General features: G+C 38.9%; 1 protein-coding gene across 11 annotated transcripts in view; it reads left to right on the plus strand.

Annotated features, from left to right (window-relative positions):
* The window catches only part of agbl5 (AGBL carboxypeptidase 5), a 131,402-nt gene that overhangs the window by 68,628 nt on the left and 42,034 nt on the right, over window positions 1-20,740 (plus strand). For 6 of the 11 annotated variants that reach the window (XM_087977088.1, XM_087977072.1, XM_087977071.1 and 3 more), the window contains 2 exons: window positions 5,646-5,852; window positions 6,344-6,373. The exons of 1 other annotated variant lie outside the window; for it this stretch is intronic. In XM_087977088.1, coding sequence (XP_087833214.1) covers window positions 5,646-5,852; window positions 6,344-6,373 — 237 coding nt within the window. Of the gene's footprint in view, window positions 1-5,645; window positions 5,853-6,343; window positions 6,374-12,450; window positions 13,067-20,740 lie in introns of those variants that run through there. 4 more of the 11 variants (XM_087977094.1, XM_087977073.1, XM_043676235.2 and 1 more) reach the window with 2 other exon arrangements.

Below are 20,740 nucleotides of genomic sequence, written 5' to 3' on the forward strand. Positions count from 1 at the left end.
AAGTTGTTGGAGGGAATCCTGAGGGACAAGATGTACATGTATTTGGAAAGGCAAGGACTGATTAGGGATTGTCAGCATGGCTTTGTGCGTGGGAAATCATGTCTTTCAAACTTGATTGAGGTTTTTGAAGAAGTAACAAAGAAGATTGATGAGGGCAGAGCAGTAGATGTGATCTATATGGACTTCACAAAGGCGTTCGACAAGGTTCCCCATGGGAGACTGATTAGCAAGGTTAGATCTCATGGAATACAGGGAGAACTAGCCTTTTGGATACAGAACTGGCTCAAATAGAAGACAGAGGATGGTGGTGGAGGGTTGTTTTTCAGATTGGAGGCCTGTGACCAGTGGAGCACCACAAGGATCGATGCTGGGTCCTCTACTTTTTGTCATTTACATAAATGATTTGAATCCGAGCAGAAGAGGTGCAGTTAGTAAGTTTGCAGATGACAACAAAATTGGAGGTGTAGTGGACAGCGAAGAGGGTTACCTCAGATTACAACGGGAGCTTGATCAGATGGGCCAATGGGCTGAGAAGTGGCAGATGGAGTTTAATTCAGATAAATGCAAGGTGCTGCATTTTGGGAAAGCAAATCTTAGCAGGACTTATACACTTAATGGTAAGGTCCTAGGGAGTGTTGCTGAACAAAGAGGCCTTGGAGTGCAGGTTATTGCTCCTTGAAAGTGGAGTCACAGGTAGATCGGATAGTGAAGAAGGCGTTTGGTATGCTTTCCTTTATTGGTCAGAGTATTGAGTACAGGAGTTGGGATGTCATGTTGCAGCTGTACAGAACATTGGTTAGGCCACTGTTGGAATATTGTGTGCAATTCTGGTCTCCTTCCTATCGGAAAGATGTTGTGAAACTTGAAAGGATTCAGAAAAGATTTACAAGGATGTTGCTAGGGTTGGAGTATTTGAGCTATCAGTAGAGGCTGAACAGGCTGGAGCTGTTTTCCCTGGAGCGTCGGAGGCTGAGGGGTGACCTTATAGAGTTTTACAAAATTATGAGCGGCATGGATAGGATAAATAGGCAACGTCTTTTCGCTGGGGTCAGGGAGTCCAGAACTATAGGGCATAGGTTTAGGGTGAGAGGGGAAAGATATAGAAGAGACCTAAGGGGCAACCTTTTCACTCAGAGGGTGGTACGTGTATGGAATGAGCTGCCAGAATATGTGGTGGAGGCTGGTACAATTGCAACATTTAATAGGCATTTGGATGGGTATATGAATAAGAAGGGTTTGGAGGGATATGGGCTGGGTGCTGGCAGGTGGGACTAGATTAGGTTAGGATATCTGGTCGGCATGGACGGGTTGGGCCCAAGGGTCTGTTTCCATGCTGTACATCTCTATGACTCTGACGTCAGTGGTGGGCAAATTATTGGAGAGGGTTCTAAGATTTAGGATTTATAATTATTTGGAAAATCATAGTTTGATTAGGGATAGTCAGCATGGCTTTGAGAGGGCTAAGTCATGCCTCACAAGCCTTGTTGAATTCTTTTGAGGATGTGACAAAATATCTTGTTGAAGGTAGAGCAGTGGATGTGGCATACATGTATTTTAGTAAGGCATTTGATAAGGTTCCCCATGGTAAGGAGGCATGGGAGACGGAGATTTGGCTATCCGGATGCAAAATTGGCTGGCCCATAAAAGACAGAGGGTGGTGGTTGATGAAGAGTATTCAGCCTGGAGCTTGGTGACCAGTGGTGTTCCATAGAGTTCAGTTCTGGCACCTCTGCTCTTTGTGATTTTTATAAATGATTTGGATGAGAAAGTGGAAGGGTGGGTTATTAAGTTTGCCAATGACATGAATGTTGGCAGAGTTGTGGACAGTGTAGAGGGCTGTTGTAGGTTGTAACGGGACACTGACAGGATGTAGAACTGGGCTGAAAGGTAGCAGATGGAGTTCAACCTGGAAAAGTGTGAAGTGATTCATTTTGGAAGCTCAAATTTGAATGCAGAGGATTCTTGGCAGTGTTGGGGAACAGAGGGATGTTGGGGTCTACATCCATAGATTCCTCAAAGTTGCCACCAAGTTGATAAGAAGGTGTATGGTGTGTTGGCTTTCATTAGCAGTGGGATTGAGTTTAAGAGCCACAAAGTTATGCTGCAGCTCTGTAAAGCCCTGATTAGACCACACTTAAAATGTTTGTGTTCAGTTCTGGTCGCCTCATTATAGCTTCCACATCTTTCCTTTTAGAGAGGGTGCAGAGGAGATTTATCAGGATGCTGCCTGGACTGGAGGGATTGTCTTATGAAGGAAGGTTCAGGGAGCAAATGCTTTTCTCATTGGAGCGAAGAAGGATGAGAGGTGACTTGGTAGAGGTGTGAGTTGAGAATGTGTTGCTGGGAAAGCACAGCAGGTCAGGCAGCACCCGAGGAGCAGGAGAATCGACATTTCAGGCAAAAGCCCTTCATCAGACATTCCTCATGAAAGGCTTTTGCCCGAAACATCGGTTCTCCTGCTCCTCGGATGCTGCCTGACCTGCTGTGCTTTCACAGCAACACACTTTCGACTCTGATCACCAGCATCTGCAGTCCTCACTTTCTCCTCCTTGATAGAGGCGTGAGAGGCATAGAGTAGATAGCCAGAGACTTTTTCCCAGGACGGAATTTTCTGTCACGAGGGGGCATAATTTTAAGGTGATTGTTGGAAGGTTTAGAGGAGATGTCAGAGGTAGGTTCTTTACACAGAGTGGTGGGTGCATGGATTGCACTTCCAGCGGTGGTAACAGAGTCAGATACACTAGGGACATTAAAGCGACTCTTGGATAGGCACATGGATGATAGTAAATTGAAGGGCCCAGAGGTTAATTTGATCTTAAGAGCAGGATAAAAGGTCGATACAAAATCGAGGGCTGAAGGGCTTGTGCAGTGCTGTACTGTTCTATGTTCTATTGCCTGTCACTTATCATCGTTTAGAATGTGGTGGTAAGCTAACATGTTGCTATCTCCATGGCAATGTCTTAGCCAGAGTCAAGCGGAGTAGAAGTTGTTGTAATTGTTTGAAACGTATTCATCTCACGATCTCATGTCTTTTCCTGCTTATGGTAAGTCTATAAGCTTCAAGAAAGGGTGTCATGGCACAGTGGCAATGCCCCTATATCTGGGCCAGAAGGTCTTAGTTTTCAAATTCCACCTGACCTGGAGGTCAGGTCTAAATGTGTTAATTACAGCAATGATGAGCTCCAGCAACATCCGATCTTTGAACAATATTCAAGTCTGTACTACCAAGTGACAGTTAAGGACTTAGTCTAGTGTAGATCTTTTTCCAGACATGACTGACAACACATGATGAAAAAGTTATAAAAGGACAATTCAGTGTCAGAACAAATTCACTGCTCCTTTATTCGCCAACAATATATTTGTGTAGACTAAGTTGTTACAAAATTTTCCCTAAATTTCTAACATAAAATCTGAAGTGCCAGAGTAACTCAGCAGGTCTAGCAGCATAAACAGCTGGAATCAGAGTTAACATTGAGTCCAATATGACTATTCTTCAGAATTTAGAGCCCCTAAATAACTAGGGTTATTTACACACAAGGAAACAAACATGATCATATACAATTAAAGCACCCCTTGCTCTTCAAAACTTAGGGAGCAAGTGCTCCCTAAACAATGTCCACATTTGTGTTGTGCATTTCCCTGAGAATATCTGTTCCCAATTTATGCTCCACAGTACCTGCCTAATAGCATTGTAGTTCCCCCTTCCCCAATTAAAACTTTCCCATATCGTCGTCTGCTCTCCATCTCCATGACTAGTAAAGGTCAGGACTATAATAAATGTCCACATCCCTTCAGTGAATACTAGAAAGATACTGATAAGCTCCTGAGTAAAGAACACATGTACCTATGAATATATTATTTGTTATTTCTAGCAAGCAAGTAAGCCATGTTATAAACATGTTTGTTATAAATTGGTTGTTACTGTAGGAGTACAGTCTCTAACAATGTCAAGTGGGAATTTCAGTTTTGAAGCAATTCCAGGTGGTGCTTGCTTCCCAGTTAATGGCTGCTCAAATCAAACAGTTTGACTTGTGTCACTTTGAATAAATATCAAAATGATTTCGTTCTCATATTTCCTGCTTTCAAGTTGTTACTTCCATGATATGTCAATGTGTCTGAGATAAAGCAGAAATTTGCCAGTTCTTGGGAAGAGACTGGGCCTGATCCTAGTTATTTTTGGAAAGCAGGAAGGAAAGATCTCGTCATTTAAGGTACAGTACTTGGTTGAATGCATGATGTGGAGATACCGGTGTTGGACTGGGGTGTACAAAGTTAAAAATCACACAACACCAGGTTATAGTCCAACAAGTTTAATTGGAAGCACTAGCTTTCGGAGCGCTGCTCCTTCATCAGGTGATTGAAGGAATGGCGCTCCGAAAGCTAGTGCTTCCAATTAAACCTGTTGGAATATAACCTGGTGTTGTGTGGTTGAATGTAGATTGTGAGTGAAAATTTACGGAAATTATTCTGTTTCTTAACCAAGTACAGATAAGTAAACCTTCTTGCTAGTCTGTGTATTGTCTGTTTAAAGAAAATTGTTTTTGCACAATTACCATGGATTCCAAAGAGCAACGATATATGTCCATTTCATGCAATGCGACGTGGAGAAAATAGACTAAAACGGAGCTAGCTCAGTTTATCCTTCTTCAGAATCACTGGGAGAACAATTTTTTGTTTTTCTGTTATGATTAACAAGCTACTAATTCAGTAACGTCAATTCTGTTTATGAAATAAAATTGTCTACACTGCAGCAAAAACAGAAATTGCTGGGGAAACTCAGCACTTCTGGAAGTACTTGCATTGCAACTGGTTTCAAAGCATTCATGCTATTGATTATGAGTAGTTTAAACATGGATGTCAAGCTAATATATAAGTGGCAGAGTCTTAATTGACAGCTCAGGATTTTTAGTATTGTAATCATCCTGTGTGAGAAAAGTAGAGAAAAACATCTTTTTGTGGAGTGAAGAAGAGATCATTGACACTCAGTTTTATTCTGAAGCTAAACATCTAATACCAACATAAAAAAAAATCAAAGACTATAAATTGGTTTCTTTGAAGGACATTTATGGCTGTTTGCATTGTATTTATTTGTTTCCTCCTGATCTGATTTTGAGTATCATACTCTGGAATCCTTCAGATGCAGGTTTAAGTACAGCTTTATTTTGGTACCTTCTTAAAAAGAGTCATACTGCAGTTCTGAAGAAGTCATACTAGTTTCAAACATTAACTGTTTCTCTCTCCACAGATGCTGCCAGACCTGCTGAGTTTCTCCAACATTCTCTGATTCCATCATCCACAATATCCTTCAATCAGCTTGTCATCCTCAAGAATAGTTTATATGTGTAACAATTAGTGTCTTACCAAAAGGTTGTCAGAAATATGCAACAAACAGACTAAGTTAGAGGTTATGACAGTTGAGTAATTCAAGTGTTTTTATGATAATTTGTGAAACCTTTCAACTTGAAAGCCAGGCAAAATAATTATCTAAATTAATACATTTCTGGAGAGAAACAGAAGGCTTATTTGTGGCAAGCACTGTCTACTCAGATAAATGAAGTAAATATTACACAATTGTTTCAGGTTGAACTTGTGTATGAAATTTCTTAGTTCGTTAATTTTGAAGCCTTTGTGTTTTGATTATATAGAAACTAAAGCACAGGAGAAGCGTCGACAGCAACAGGCTGTATTGCGAGCAGCAGCAGTCAACAGTCCCAGCATTCAGCATAGCTCTCCAGCCCATCGGTACATGCAGTGTCCTACATCTGTCTCCCTCAACTTCTCTAAAGACCCATCCCAAGTCCAGCCTTCCCACTTAAGGCCTTGCTCTCTTCCAACCTCCTTCAAAGTTGCAGGTTTGTATGCAATCGAAACTTCAAGCATTTCCAAGTTTTATCCATCTCTAAAATCCATGTCCAAGCCAAACTTATTGAGCAAAGCCTTAAGCAAACACTTTTCACCTTTGCTTCACCCCAGCCTATCTTCTCTGGGGTTTCTGGGTGAAAGAAACAGCATTTTGGGATCTTCATATGACATCAGTAGCCAACAAAAGAGGGAAAATCAGAGCTGAGGAAAAAATTTGGCTAACCAAAAGAAAATAAATAACTTGATCTTTTCATTGTGAAAAGAACTATTCCAAAAGAGAGAGGCCAAGATGATTTCCATTGTTATGAGTGTTTCCTAGTATAACATTTAATTATCATTCAGCTTCACAACCTGGTGATAAAACAATTCAGTCATGAAGTACAGTACTAAACTTATCTCTCAGTTTTTCGTTTTGGATCATTAACACTAATTGAGAACAATATTCCATAAAAGTAACTATTGTGTTTTTCATTATTGACAGAATTCCAACAAACAAACATAAGCGAAAGAGGTAATATATCACCCTGTAAAAGAAATTGTTCTTCTTTAGTGATTTTGCATGCATTAATTTCTGTTTCAATGAACCAAATCAGAAAAGCTTTGAAAGTAGTTGTAATTTTTCTTCAAATACGCCTAAGTGTTGAAAATTTAATTTTACCCAATGAGAGCATAATAATTTGCTTACAGGTTTCAATATTATCAGGAATTAGATTACATTAGAATTAGAGCATTTAATCAAGACAGAAAATTACAGCAGATTTATTTGCCGGCATTAAGTTGCATGTTTTTTATATCCGTTTCCTTATGAACAATTCTTGCCCTAATGATTGACTTATCACCACCTGGATTTTTTCAGGTGGAGGTGGCCCTAACGTTGGACTGGAGTGCTGGGCCAACCCCCTCTAAACCATATTGGTAAGCCCCAGTTGAACTTCAGGCCCATCTTGGAGGCAATTCTGTTATTATCCTGTCCCTTTAAAGAGCAAGATCCTGCTTCTAAGAGTTGCAAATTAATCAAAAGGCCAGCAGCTCTTCAGTCCCAGCTGGACTGCTGGGAGCAATTGCCATTGATGGGACTGCAAGTAACTGAACAATACAGTGATAAATACTGTATACAGGAACAATATATGAAGCTTTGGGCATTTCTGGTGTCAGTCAAATGAGCACTGGTAAGGGGGAGGTGGGGCTTGGAAGGACAGAGTGAGTTGCCACAGAATCCTTTTGTAGCCTGCAGTGCCTGATCAGGAGAAACCCCTCCCCCACCAAAAAAAACTGCCAAAGGGCAAAGGAATGGGGCCTCGAATTGGTCAAAAGTGGACAGAGTTGGCCTCTGGAAAGGGAAGTCATGTTCTCATCACTGACGGACTCCCTTGGTGGCAATAGGGTATCAGGCACTCCAACCCACTGCTGCTTGATCTGATTCTTATCTCATCCCTCAGGTCCAATAAAATTCCACCTACAGAGTGTATGATTGACATAAAAAAGTTAGTAAGTTTAAACTCCTAGACACACCATCTACCAAATCCAAGTGTTAATGTTCTCATCAATGATTGTTGTTTCTGTTTCCTTCAATCATGTCCTTGAAACAGTTCCATAACTGGTAGTGTTATTCGCCTTGTATCTCTATCCATTGTCATGTTCTATATGTGACATAAGAGTCCTAAGACTCTTATGTCAGAGCTATGATCTGACCCTGTGCCAGTATTCATCCACATTTCCATCAGGGTACCATGTTTTTGGCATTAGAAAGTTGAGGTCCATTGTCATGCCTTCTATCAACTCAAATCAGTATAACCAATTTAGCATTGACCAAGGACAAAAGCTGGGGCCTTTCTGACATCTGTCTTACTGACCCCACCATTTCTTGTCTTTAATTACTGATTGAATACATAGATGATAATTTTTGAAGTCACACTTTATCAGTAGTGCCAGATTGATTTCTGTTTTGCCATGTTTCCCAGTTGTAAATATTGATTAATGTGTGCCACCATTCCACTGGATTATCATTGATAATATCTCTGCTTAGATGTGACCTTTAAAGTATTTGAGGTGGTGTTCACGTGGCAGAACATGTTGGAGCAGCATATAGTTGCTTATTATATTCATTAAAGTTTGCATTTTAGTTCATGGCTCTGTGAGGATGACTAAATGGAAACGAAACCCTATCTGCAAGGGAAAGCCACTGCAATGAGACAGGAAGTTATTGGTATCAAAATAAATGTTGTTGATGGTCTTTGTATACTTGGCCTTTGCCCCCCCCTACTTATAGAAGGGTCTTGGAGCCTAATGAGAAGGAATCAGTCATATTTGGAGAAATGAGTGGAAAAAAAATTCATTCTTTTGTACATCACTGGTAGTCTGCTTAAATACACCATAATTTGTTACTATTAAAACGATACAAGAATATAGTCCAATGTAGCTATGTAGGTTGGTGAAAGTTTAGTCTCAGGATGATTTCATGACAGTCATTGTCGAATTCTTTAATTTTCTTTCTAGCATTCTTAGATATGGAAGTTGTGAGCAAGGATTTAGAGGGTTTCCAATGTAATTCCTTTATTTCAAAAGGGATAAACTAAGTGGCTACAGACCAGTCAAGCTGACATTGGTAGTGTGTAAGCTTTTGATTAACCGAATTTCAGATTATCCGAACAAGATCGCAAGGTCCTGGTGTTTGACTTACTATGTTATCTGGCATTCAATTATCAGAACAAAATACTCCCCGCCCATGTCTTTCGGATAATTGAGGTTCCTCTCAATTGCATTTCTCCCTTTCTCTCTACTTTTATCTCACTCTCTCCTTAATCTTCCTGTCTCCAAAAAGGATTCAGACTATGGTATGGCAAGTCTAAATGTGTGTTGCTGTCAAAAATGGAAGTGGGCTGCGCGGTGGCACAGTGGTTAGCACTGCTGCCTCACAGCGCCAGAGACCTGGGTTCAATTCCCGCCTCAGGCGACTGACTGTGTTGAGTTTGCACATTCTCCCTGTGTCTGCATGGGTTTGCTCCGGTTTCCTCCCACAGTCCAAAGATGTGCAGGTTAGGTGAATTGGCCATGCTAAATTGCCCGTAATGTTAGGTGAAGGGGTAAATGTAGGGGAGTGAGTATGGGTGGGTTGCGCTTCGGTGGGTCGGTGTGGACTTTTGGGCCGAAGGGCCTGTTTCCACACTGTAAGTAATCTAATCTAATCTAACTGATCGTGAATATTTCAAATGGATGTAGACAGTTCAGTAGATTCAGCAGGTAGATATGTCAGGTGAAATTTGTATGTGGAGCAAGATGCAATATATTTTGGGAATAAGGTTAAAATTCAGAAAGGAGGAAGCAGTATGACTTTAGTTAAGATACAAACACTTTAAAAACAAATATAGAATTCAAAACTTCAAAGAGTACAAAAGCAAAGGTACTCTAAAAGGAAAGTTGCTCAATACTTGAAAAGTGCTAAAATGATATAGGGATGTGGCAGTGATGACAAAGGCCACAATGAACTAAATTATGTCCTTTTATGCTGTAGAATGCCAATTCATGAAAGTGGGAAACCATATGCAAGTTTTGCAAATAAGTAGTTTTTAATTTCCCTTTTTCAAGTTTGGCAACTGAAACTGCACACCCTTTCAATCTCTATACTAGTCTATAATTTTAGAGGCAATAGACCACTTGCATAAGAAAAACCATATCAAGTGTTAAGATTTTCTTTTGAGTTGTATGACAACTGGTTGAGCACAGTGGTGGACTGTCTACTTTTAGATGGCCATTTAGACTTCTATGGAAAAGCCAATTGAAAGCTAATTGGAGTAGTCTGGTGAGAAAGCTCAAGCCTAATTTTCTCTCCTGTTCTGTGGGGGTGTGCCTGGCATTCAGTCACTGCTGCACAATTGGGAACATTCTAATATGTTATAGTCGGTTGCTTATTATAGCCACCAGGAAAATCAAAATGGTAGCCTATCATTCCACCTCTCATCCTTACACAATTGTGAGTCGTGCAATGTGTTAAAGCACATGGGTTTGATTCAATTTCATCTACTTTGCCTCGGGCTCTGTGGTAGACTTGTTGCCTCTGAGTCAGAAGGCTGTGGGTTCAATCTTCACAATAGCACAAAAGCACTTTATCTGGGCTGACACTTTAGTGAAATAGGTAAAAACAAGGACTGCAGATGCTGGAAACCAGAGTCAAGATTAGAGTGGTGCTGGAAAAGCACAGGAGGTCAGGCAGCATCCGAGGAATGTTTTGCTGACATTTGGAAAAGAGGTTAAAGAATGTGTTTGTCTTCTCTAATGAACTTTAAAGCTGCTGTAATGTTTTCGAAGAGCAATTGATTTCTCCCCATTTCCTCATCAACAACTATCCCTTAACCAGTGAAGCAGTTCTGGTGGCTTGTGTGTGATCAGTTATACTACTTTATACAAATTGGTTGTCACATTTATTTGCACTACAGTAGTGAATATACTTCAAACACACTTGGCTATGAACTGCTTAGGGATGAGATCATGAAACACCAGGAGCTGCCCACAACATTTGATGGGTAAATGGAAAGTTGGTTTATTTCTGGCCTTTGTTATGTGGATCATTTGGGCAATGAGGGTTGCTTGGGAATTGGTCACTGGTACTATCTTGGACACGTGAGAACTATTTAGAAGTATGTAAGTCAAAAAGTCATGTATTTGCATTAATTATTTTTTGTTCAGTGTTAGTAAAGCTATAAAATAATCTGCGAGGAGAAAGTGAGGACTGCAGATGCTGGAGATCAGAGCTGAAAATGTGTTGCTGGAAAAGCGCAGCAGGTCAGGCAGCATCCAAGGAGAAGAAGAAGGGTTTATGCCCGAAACGTCGATTCTCCTGCTCCTTGGATGCTGCCTGACCTGCTGCGCTTTTCCAGCAACACATTTTCAGCTATAAAATAATCTGGCCAGAATTAACTTTTCATTTAGATTTTAAATCAAATTCACATTGTACTTTTTGAAGCTTAATTTTTAAAGCCTTCAAATTTGAAAGTAATGTACAAACAGTAAAGAAAAGATTACTTCACATGTTATATTTGCATGCTTCAGCAATAAAATCTTCAAAAAGCAGCAGCATATGACTGATCAGCTCAAGTGCCCTTGTATAATTTCCATCAGCCTCCTTGATTGATAGAATATTATAAAATGGGAAAGAACATATAATGAAAGATTAATTCATTGTTAATTTAATGTGATGCATAATCAGGAACCCAGCAACATGATTAGCACATTACAAACGCCAGAATTACTTCACTTCGTATTTCAAACATGACTAATGTAGTCTCATTATTATAATGTATGACTGATAAATCTTCCCTTTCTCTAACTTAAGTTTCATTAGGCAGTTAGGCTATTTACTTATCCAGTATTTACGAACCAAGAAACAGTTGAGCTGTGTCAGTTACATAATCATATTGAAAACCTTATGAATTTAATTTGATGTATTTGTAAAATCAAGCTTAAATGCACCTGGTATAGCGTAGAAATGAATTCCTTATGCCAAGTACCATCCTTACTTGGAGGTCCAAGGTGGCAAAAGAGATTGTTTAGGACAAGGCAGTAAAGATTTACACTATTTAATATGGTCAGTATGCTATAATTGTGGAAATACTACATCAATAAGAGTCTAAAACTTTAGTTACAATAGCATAGTGATGGATGAGTGATTGCTGTTAAGTTATTTTTTAGTTCTAGATCACCTGAGTGAACCCAGAGTTGAAAAAACTGTTTCTTAGTGCCAGCTTACTATAAATTTATTTGAATCGTTAAATGAAGACGACTATGGAATCTGGGAGTATCCAAAAAAATTAATTACTTTTTTTTCGAAGTAGAATTTACCCTAAAATGGAATAGATTGAACAAAAACCGTCCTTTTTCTTTTGGAATGAGCAAACCAAATCAATTAAGGGTGAAAGGACATTTAAAATCAGCAATCAATAACAGCTTATGATTTTATAACAAGCCGGAAATGTAAATACTTATGCCAAAGACAGTTGAATCATTTTCATTTAATTGTCATTTTACACTGTGGCGATGGTGTCATGAATTGAGAAAAGGTTGTCATCAAAGTTTCAGGTTAATGTGACTGGAACCTGTAAGCAAATATAATTAATGTTTGAAATTACGTTTTCCAAACAAAATATTGAGCACGGTCTAATTGATTTATGAATAAGACTTATTTATTATGAATTAATTATGATTAGCAAAGTTGTCTGAGAGTTCCTTCATCGGCCTAGTTAAAGGTTGGCTAAATTCCAGGGGCCATATTCGTGTGCTTCTACTTTTGCTTGGCATGAAGAGAAAATGCTTGATGTAATTTTTTTGATTCTTGCGATTAACCAGCTAAATTGGACAGCAGAGTATTTTGTTGTTCATGTACTTTGCTGTGTCCTTATACCTTGGATTTGGTACAAAGTTTTTTGAAAGAAGCCCCATTCTCACCTGTTTAATCCTTTCAGATCACATATCGCACTTTTGTTTGATTAGGCTTTTTCAAAGATTTTGAACAAAAAGTATTTGGTTCACTGACGTAATTTTCTATAAGATATTGTGTTGTGATACTAAATGCGTATGCCTTACATTGCATTATAGCATTGGAAAAACCTGTAAAGCAAGGAAGTGGAAGGCAGTTGTGAAATGTACTCTGTATAAAAATTGTCACTTCAATAAAAACATTTCAATACTTACTTATATACGTTTGGCTGGGGAATCAGTTATTGTTTGATGCTGATGCTAACAGTCCAATAACAATTTCAGTGTTGAACTATAGGAGTCAAGACAGTTACTTTTATCTTGGCATGAAATAATAATCAAATTTATTCAGTTTGTCTCATTTTATTCTGCTTAACATATCTCATTCGGTTAGGAGGTTATAGGAAGAGTACGTTCTTATCTTTTGTCACATTGCACTTTACATTTGTATTACTTTGTGCTGCTTGTTTTGTTGACAAATAACTAATCACATTTCTAAGCAATTGTTTGCACTTTGAATGGAAAAGTGAAGAACGGGACCATGTTCATGACCTCTGAATTTTAACATTGGCATTGAAAATTTGTCATGTGTTAGTGGTTGTCATTTGACTGAACAGTAGGCTAGAACAGTAAATGGACTGAATTGAAATAATCAGGATTAATATGTTTCTTTTGTCCAAATAAAAATGATGAATGGAAGAAATTATATTAATAGTTTTGGTATTCCCAAAATTTGTTTCAGTAGCTGCAGCAGAAATGGAACTGAATCAACAAATACTGATTGCACATCATAAACTATATCTCCCTCCAGTGCGGGGTAGATCCATACTGAAGATCGTAGAAATACTTTTGAATAGAATTTTAGCGTTTCTTCACCATTATGATGCATGTGTATTTGGCAGTAATTTAGTACTGCTACTGGGTAGCTCATGAACATTTTGGAGAAATTATCTTATTTAGGATTTTGACCAGAATTGAATTAATTCTCCATTCTGAACTTTCAAGCATATGTTTTTCTTATTGAAATTGTCCCTGTAAATTTCCGACACCCCCCACCCTCGCAACAGCAAACCATTACCTCTGTGATGTTGTGCTCCTTTAACAAGGTTATTCTGTCCTTAGTTTTTTTTTGTTCTGCTTGGACCTTTTATTCTTTTTCTCTTTCTTCATGCTTTTAATCATAATTCAAACAGTTTCATTTTTTCTCTTTTCCTTTTGCCTCTAACTCAAGCTGTTTTATTCTTAATTGAATTTTCACCATCTTGAAAGATTCTGACGGTGTTTACAGCAAATTTAAATGCTGAGCTATTGCTGTAATTATCTCTCCTTTCTTCACGGAAGGAGGCAGCTCCAACTCCAGCTTGACTGCCAATTCCAGCAGTTTTTCCTTGTTCATCTTTTGTAAAGCCCCCAAAGTCACTTTCCACCCCCAGAAAATTCTTAGTGACTGAAAGAGCCATTACTACACCAGCACTGTTTAAACCAACCAAATTCAACACCCAAAGCAAAGACACCGACACCTGCCACACGCTGCCTTTGACTCCAACAACACTCATCTCAATTTGGAACTATAGAACGAATCCCACAAAGAGCCTCCAATCTAATATGACCAGGCCAGACCCCCTCAAAACATTTCAAGAAGCTAGCCCAGGCACTAAATTTTCTAGTTGTTTTAAGCAGGTGAGAAGTGTATGTACCAAGAGTGATGCAGCTGGACCAACCACTTGGTTTTAATCAAAGCAATTTAATTATACATAAACAAAAGAAAACAGAATATAGAATAACATAACTTATCTGAAAACCCAATTGACTCTCACAACTTAATGATGCTGTTTCAAATACTTGCAAATCCCCATAAACACCCCCTTGGCAAAAAAGGTAAAATCAAATACAGGGTCTCACAGGAGAGATGTCCAAGAGAGAGAGAGGATCAGCATGGAGCTGCTTCTTTTGGTCCAGCAGCTTCTCTGGGTCTCTAGCTAAGACTCGATCAGCAGCTGCAAAACAGCCAGACTTTTGAAAACCAAAACAAACAAGAGAAAAGCTGAGTTGGGCAAACTGGCCACTCTCCTTTCATTGTACAAGTATTTTTAAAAAACTTGAAAGCCATTTTCCTGAGGCAGTATGTGTTGGCTATAATCAAATTGGCCCTAAAGCCCATACGAACCAGACACATCGGAACCTCTGTGTTTATGATCCCTCTCGGGAGGTGGGGGGGAGGAGAAACAAACACCAAGGATAGAATAACCTTGTCAAAGGAGTAGCATCGTCACAATTCCAATGCATGTACAAGTCCACTCACATTTGAATATATTATACAGGCAAGCTTTAACTATATGTTTTTGCTCCATATCATTGATACTTTTATGATAATATTTATCAGTTAGTTGCCAATTTTCTTGGTATGTTTGGCCATTTTTGTTTTGGTGATGTGACCAAAAGCATTATTTATGAAAATGAAATCAATCCTAAGTGCTGAGAATAAATGAAAACTGGGACCAGTACCAAAACAGATCAGATTTTTGTGCAGCAGTGGATAGTTGTATAATTTATCTGATGGAAGATTGTACATGTAAATTGTTTCATTTAGGATTTGATTTTGCCTTTATTAACAAATGGAAAAACAATTCAATAGTTTGACTTGAACTATCCATTAATTTCTACATTATCTACTTCAGGCTGAAATAACTTAAATGGTTTATTTAAAATAACTCTTTTTTTGATGGTCTATGCTTCAACTGATCCTTTGGCAGGATCGTTCAAAAAATGTGGAAAGTTCATTTGAAAAGTTGTACTCCTGACTCTGTAGTATAAAAGATACAATTTTACAAATCATTTTCAAAAATATTTGATAGCCAGGTGGGTGTTTTACTCAACAGGCCTATTCCTTTTTAGTGCTTGGTACTAGCTCAGCTGCTGTTTTGTTTGTCTGATTTACTAATTTACATGGATTTAATTTGGCAAATTGTGTGAATTTCATAATATTGAGTTAGTTTTTGTTCCTTTCTAATTAATTTCTGTTAAAGTTTTGGTGTTTGTGTGGATGACCTTCTAAATATTGCAATTTACCTCTAAATATGCCAGATTTCAGAATTATCCATATTCAGGAAGAAACCTGAGCAGCCCTAAAGCAGTGATTTTATTTGTAACACTGAGAATTGCATAAATTATAAACATTTCAGAAACAACAGTCTATATACGTTAGTTGAAACAAATGTCTTCAAGTTGGCATTTTTTTTTGCTGCTTTAATTTTTTGCTATTAATTTCACTGTGAAATTTTGAGAATGGCATTCATGCAGTGGGGTGTAGTTTTTGTAGTTTCTACACTATTTTGGTGTTCCAAATTTTTTTTCTTCTTCTTTCCTTTCTTCCATGTAGTATTCTCAGATTTGAGAGCGCAAAAGTAGCATTATCCCAGTACAGCAATGTAAGTGACCAGTGACAGCAGAAAGGAAAATGAGGCATTAAACCTTTACACAATCCCAACCCTCATGGAAGAAGTGCAAAAGCGAATTATTATGAATCCTGAAAGAAAAATTGAAAGCACTAGCAATACCAGTAGGTAGGAAGCATCTTTGGAGAGAAGAACCTTTTCTAATTCTACCGTAAGGTCATAGATCAAAAAGCTATAATTTTATTTGTGCCCACAGATGCTGTCAAACCTGCTGATTATTTCCAGCATTTTTTCCTTTAATAAATGTTTGGTTGCAATTCATACCTACCCTCTGATAGTTCAGCTAGAATTGGAACAGTCTTTAGTTCTAAAATGTCTTAACCATTTTACATTAATGGAATTTTTTACGCAAACCAAGTTTTTCCATTATATATCTGACTCTACAGAAGGAGCCAGAGATGTGTTAAAGATGGATGTAAAGAGTATTAAATGCTTTTATTAAATAATTTTTACACAGATTTTGTAAAGTGATCAACATTAATATTTAACATTGAAAGGGATTTTATGTTCTGCTGATTTGCTTATTAGTTTAGCTGTTTACATACAATTATATACAATGGCAACAGTGCAACAAAGACTAAACAAAATTAATGCTTTATCCCCTGTGTTTATAAATATTCCAGAAAATGAATTCTGCTGCTTGGAGGGTTGGTAGGGAGTACAGGGATGAAATTGAAAAACTGTTTCTGGCGCAGGAGAACTTGAGAACGATTCAAAAAATGAGAAACATAAAATAACACTCAACATATACAACAAAATGAAGAAAATATGACCACTTAATAAAATAACAAAAATGATATAAATCTGCCCCTGTAGTAGAAAGGGGCAGAAATTCAATGATAGAATTACATTATAAATAAACAGAGTCAGGGAAATGTTGGAAAGCATTAAATTTGTTTGTTGCGATTCGTAATTTATCCTCTTGTTTTCACTTGATAAATTTGTTATATCTGAGAAAAGTCTTAATGTTTTACTGTGAGTAGGAGACATGCCAATTACTTTCTTGTGTAATTTGAATGTTCTTGCTATCTTTTTGCCATTCATGTGAAGTTTGTGAAATTACTTCTAATGTGTGTTTTTGGTAAATAAACTTTATTTATATGTTTTTGAAAAAAAACTTTTCTCTTGCATTGTTCCCTTTTTTCATACTGTGTTATGTTTCAACATTGATAACTAAATTAGACAAAATACAACTACAGAAACAGAGTACTGCAGATTCAGCAGATCTAAAAGCGTAAAATGCTGGAAATATTTAGCACATTGGCCAGCATGTATCTCGAGAAATAGAGTTAACATTTCAGGTAAGGGACAATTTAACAGAGCTGGGAGAAGTTAGATATGTAATAGGTTTTGAACAAGTGAAAGAGAGGTGACAAAAACAATAAAAGGAAATGTCAAAAAGTAGCAAAATAATTTCATGATATCGGCTAAAAGGAGTGATAATGGGATAAGCGAATAAACAAAAGATGTGTTTTGAAAAGGTGTGAATGGCGCGATAATGAATATGACCATCTCAATGTGAGAGAAGAAAAGAGAAACTGTAGAGGTGAAAGCTACTCATCAGCTTCTATCAGAAATCTCTTCTGCTGAGGATAATTCTTTCTTGTAGATAGCAGGGTGGAAAGGATAGTGGCGAAGTTTGTAAATTTGTAGGTGGCTTATAAACCTTTTCTTAACCTTGTAGGCTGTCCCAAAAAGTGGACAGATTTGTCAGCTGGCAGAAATTGTGATGGATTGTTGGCCCTTGCACCCACTTCCTCTTTCTGTCAGTCTTTCATGGTTCAGTTTCAGGGCTACTCTTACTAATTGGAATGTTTTGACAGCTGTTTTGAATGTCAAGCCCTAATTCAGTCTTCATTCATACCCTTTTTCCATATGTTGACATCCATAGTATAGACCTTCAGGGCAGCTTGACAGCGGTCTTTAAAACATTCCCTTTAGCCTCCTTGTGAATGGACTGTATGACAAAATTTTGAGTAGATCACCTGTTTGGGCATTCTATTGAGATTAGGCATTCTGATTGCGTCCGCTCCATTTCAGGTGATGAGAAATTATCATTGCCTTTCTATTCAGCATATCTGCTTCTTGGCTGCTTGTATGTGTTCTTTTATCCTCCCTTGATTTGCAAGACCTTCTAACATAGTATTGATAAAGTGTTTCGAGGGCTCTGATATTGCATCTGTCAGTCCAAGCTTAACTTGGTAGAGAAATGTGGAGAGAACCACTGCCTGATAAACAATTGTGTTTGGTGTCAGGTCTCAATGTAATTCTCAAAATCAAATACATAATTTGCCTGTGGCTGAGCAAAACACATTGACTGTCTTCATTAATGTATTTTTTTTTTAATGATAGCTGTCAAGATACAAGATGAGGGACGTTTTCTAACACTTAACCATACATGTAGCAGATATTGCCATGGTCACTACATCATTAACCCTCATCTTACAAGATCGGCAGTTGCCACTGAGGGTCTCCCTGGTAAAGCCACATAGGTTTGAGTGAATATGGCAACTATCGGTCATAGTTCTTCAAAGTGAACGTTAACTTGAGTATCATCATCATGCTGTAGATTTGTCAGAGAAGTAGTGTTGCTTTGGTTGTGATCTTCATCAGGTTGAAGTTGAAGAGTTTGTGTGACTATTATTACCATGCATACACTTTGGTGAGTCTGTCTATAGTCAGTTACAATATTATTTGCAAGGAAAATGGTAAAATGGGTGGGAGCAATGACACATCTCTGGTTGCCATCTTTTGATGACACAGAAGAGGCCTATGGTGGAGTCAGTGTATAGTGATGTTGATTTGGAGATGCCGGTGTTGGACTGGGATGTACAAAGTTAAAAATCACACTACACCAGGTTATAGTCCAACAGGTTTAATTGGAAGCACACTAGCTTTCGGAGTGTTGCTCCCTTCATCAGGTGGTAGTGGAGGGCTCAATCCTAATGCAGAATTTATAGCAAAAATTTACAGTGTGATGTAACTGAAATTATACATTAAAAAATTGATTGTCTGTTAAACCTTTCATCTGTTAGAATACAGTGATAGTTTCACTTCTTTCATGTGTAAATCACAAAACTTTTTTTTTTAAAAAGTTGCATTCTTGGGTTAGCTGTTAACAATGGTGATAGCTAGACAATATGTTGAAGGTGTTGGCCCCCTGTGTTCTTTGTCTATACCATGATGTCTAGATTGATTCTAATCTAAAAAGTGAGATAACGGAGTTTTACATAAATTCATGCAGTTTTTGAGCTCACAGTTCTACATGAATGCATGCAGTTTTTGAACAAAGTACAATGTAACCCTGCAAGTACAAATTCACCCCACAAAATATATGTGTGCATGTGTGCGTGCGTGCGTGTGTGTGTGTCTGTGTCTGTGTCTATCTGGGTTGAGGGTTGTGAGTGTGAGAAAGTGTGTATGTGTGTGTAGTGAGTGCAGTGTGTCTTAAGTCTGTGAGGGGGTGCATGTGGAAGTGTGTGTGTCTGTAAGGGTGTTTGTGGGTGTGTGTGTGTATAGGAGTGCCTGTGTGTGTGTCTAAGTGTGTTGGAGTATCTGTGTGTGTGTGTATAATGCAATGGTGGTCACCTGTAATGTGACATGAACCCAAGGTCCCGGTTGAGGCCCTCCCTAAGGGTACCGAACTTAGCTATCAGCCTCTGCTCGGCCACTTTTCTCTGTTGCTTGTCCCGAAGTCCACCTTGGAGGATGGTCACCCGAAGGTCCGAGGCTGAATGTCCTGGACCACTGAAGTGTTCCCCAACTGGGAGGGAACCCTCCTGTCTGTTGATTGTTGTGCGGTGCCCATTCATCCGTTGTCGTAGCCTTTGCTTGGTTTCCCCAATGTACCATGTCTCCAGGCATCCTTGCCTGCAACATATAGGATAGACAACGTTGGCTGAGTCACATGACTACCTGCCATGTACAAGGTGGGAGGTGTCCCCACGTGTAATGGTGGTATCTATGTCCACACTCTGACACGTCTTGCAGCGCCTATCGTGACTCCATACAACCCTGTCACGGTAGGCGCTGCAAGACGTGTCAGAATGTGGACATAGATAGCACCATTACGCATGGGGACACCTCCCACCTTGTACATGGCAGATACTCGTGACTCAGCCAACGTTGTCTATCCTATACGTTGCAGGCAAGGATGCCCGGAGGCATGGTACATTGGGGAAACTGAGCAAAGGCTAAGACAACAGATGAATGGGCACTGCACAACAATCAACAGACAGGAGGGTTCCTTCCCAGTTGGGGAACACTTCAGTGGTCCAAGACATTCAGCCTCGGACCTTCGGGTGACCATCCTCCAAGGTGGACTTCGGGCCAGGCAGCGGAGAAAAGTGGCCGGGCAGAGATTGGTAGCTAAGTTCGGTACCCATAGGGAGGGCCTCAACCGAGACCTTGGATTCATGTCACAGTACAGGTGACCATCATTGCACTATATACACACAGACACAGATGCTCCTACATACACACTCTCACACACACACACAGGCACTCCTATACACACAGACACACACCGTCACACATGCACCTCCTCACAGACGTAAGACACTCTGCACTCACTACACACACGTACACTTTCTCACACTCACAACCCCCAACCCAGACAGACACACATACACAGGCAGACAAAGACCCACATGCACACGTATATTTTGTGGGGTGAATTTGTACTTGCAGGGTTACATTGTACTTTGCTCAAAAACTGTATGCATTCATGTCGAACTCTGAGCTCAAAAACTGCATGAATTTATGTAAAACTCTGTTATCTCACTTTTTAGATTAGAATCAATCTAAACATCATGGCATAGACAGAGAACACAGGGGGCTAACACCTTCAATATATTGTCTAGCTATTACCATTGTTAACAGCTAACCCAAGAATGCAACTTTTTAAAAAAATGGTTTTGTGATTTACACATGAAAGAAGTGAAACTATCACTGTA

This window comes from Chiloscyllium plagiosum, unplaced genomic scaffold (assembly GCF_037043375.1).
Source record: "Chiloscyllium plagiosum isolate Xiang-an unplaced genomic scaffold, Cpla_swu_hap1 HiC_scaffold_3, whole genome shotgun sequence".
Classification (NCBI taxonomy): Eukaryota; Metazoa; Chordata; class Chondrichthyes; order Orectolobiformes; family Hemiscylliidae; genus Chiloscyllium; species Chiloscyllium plagiosum.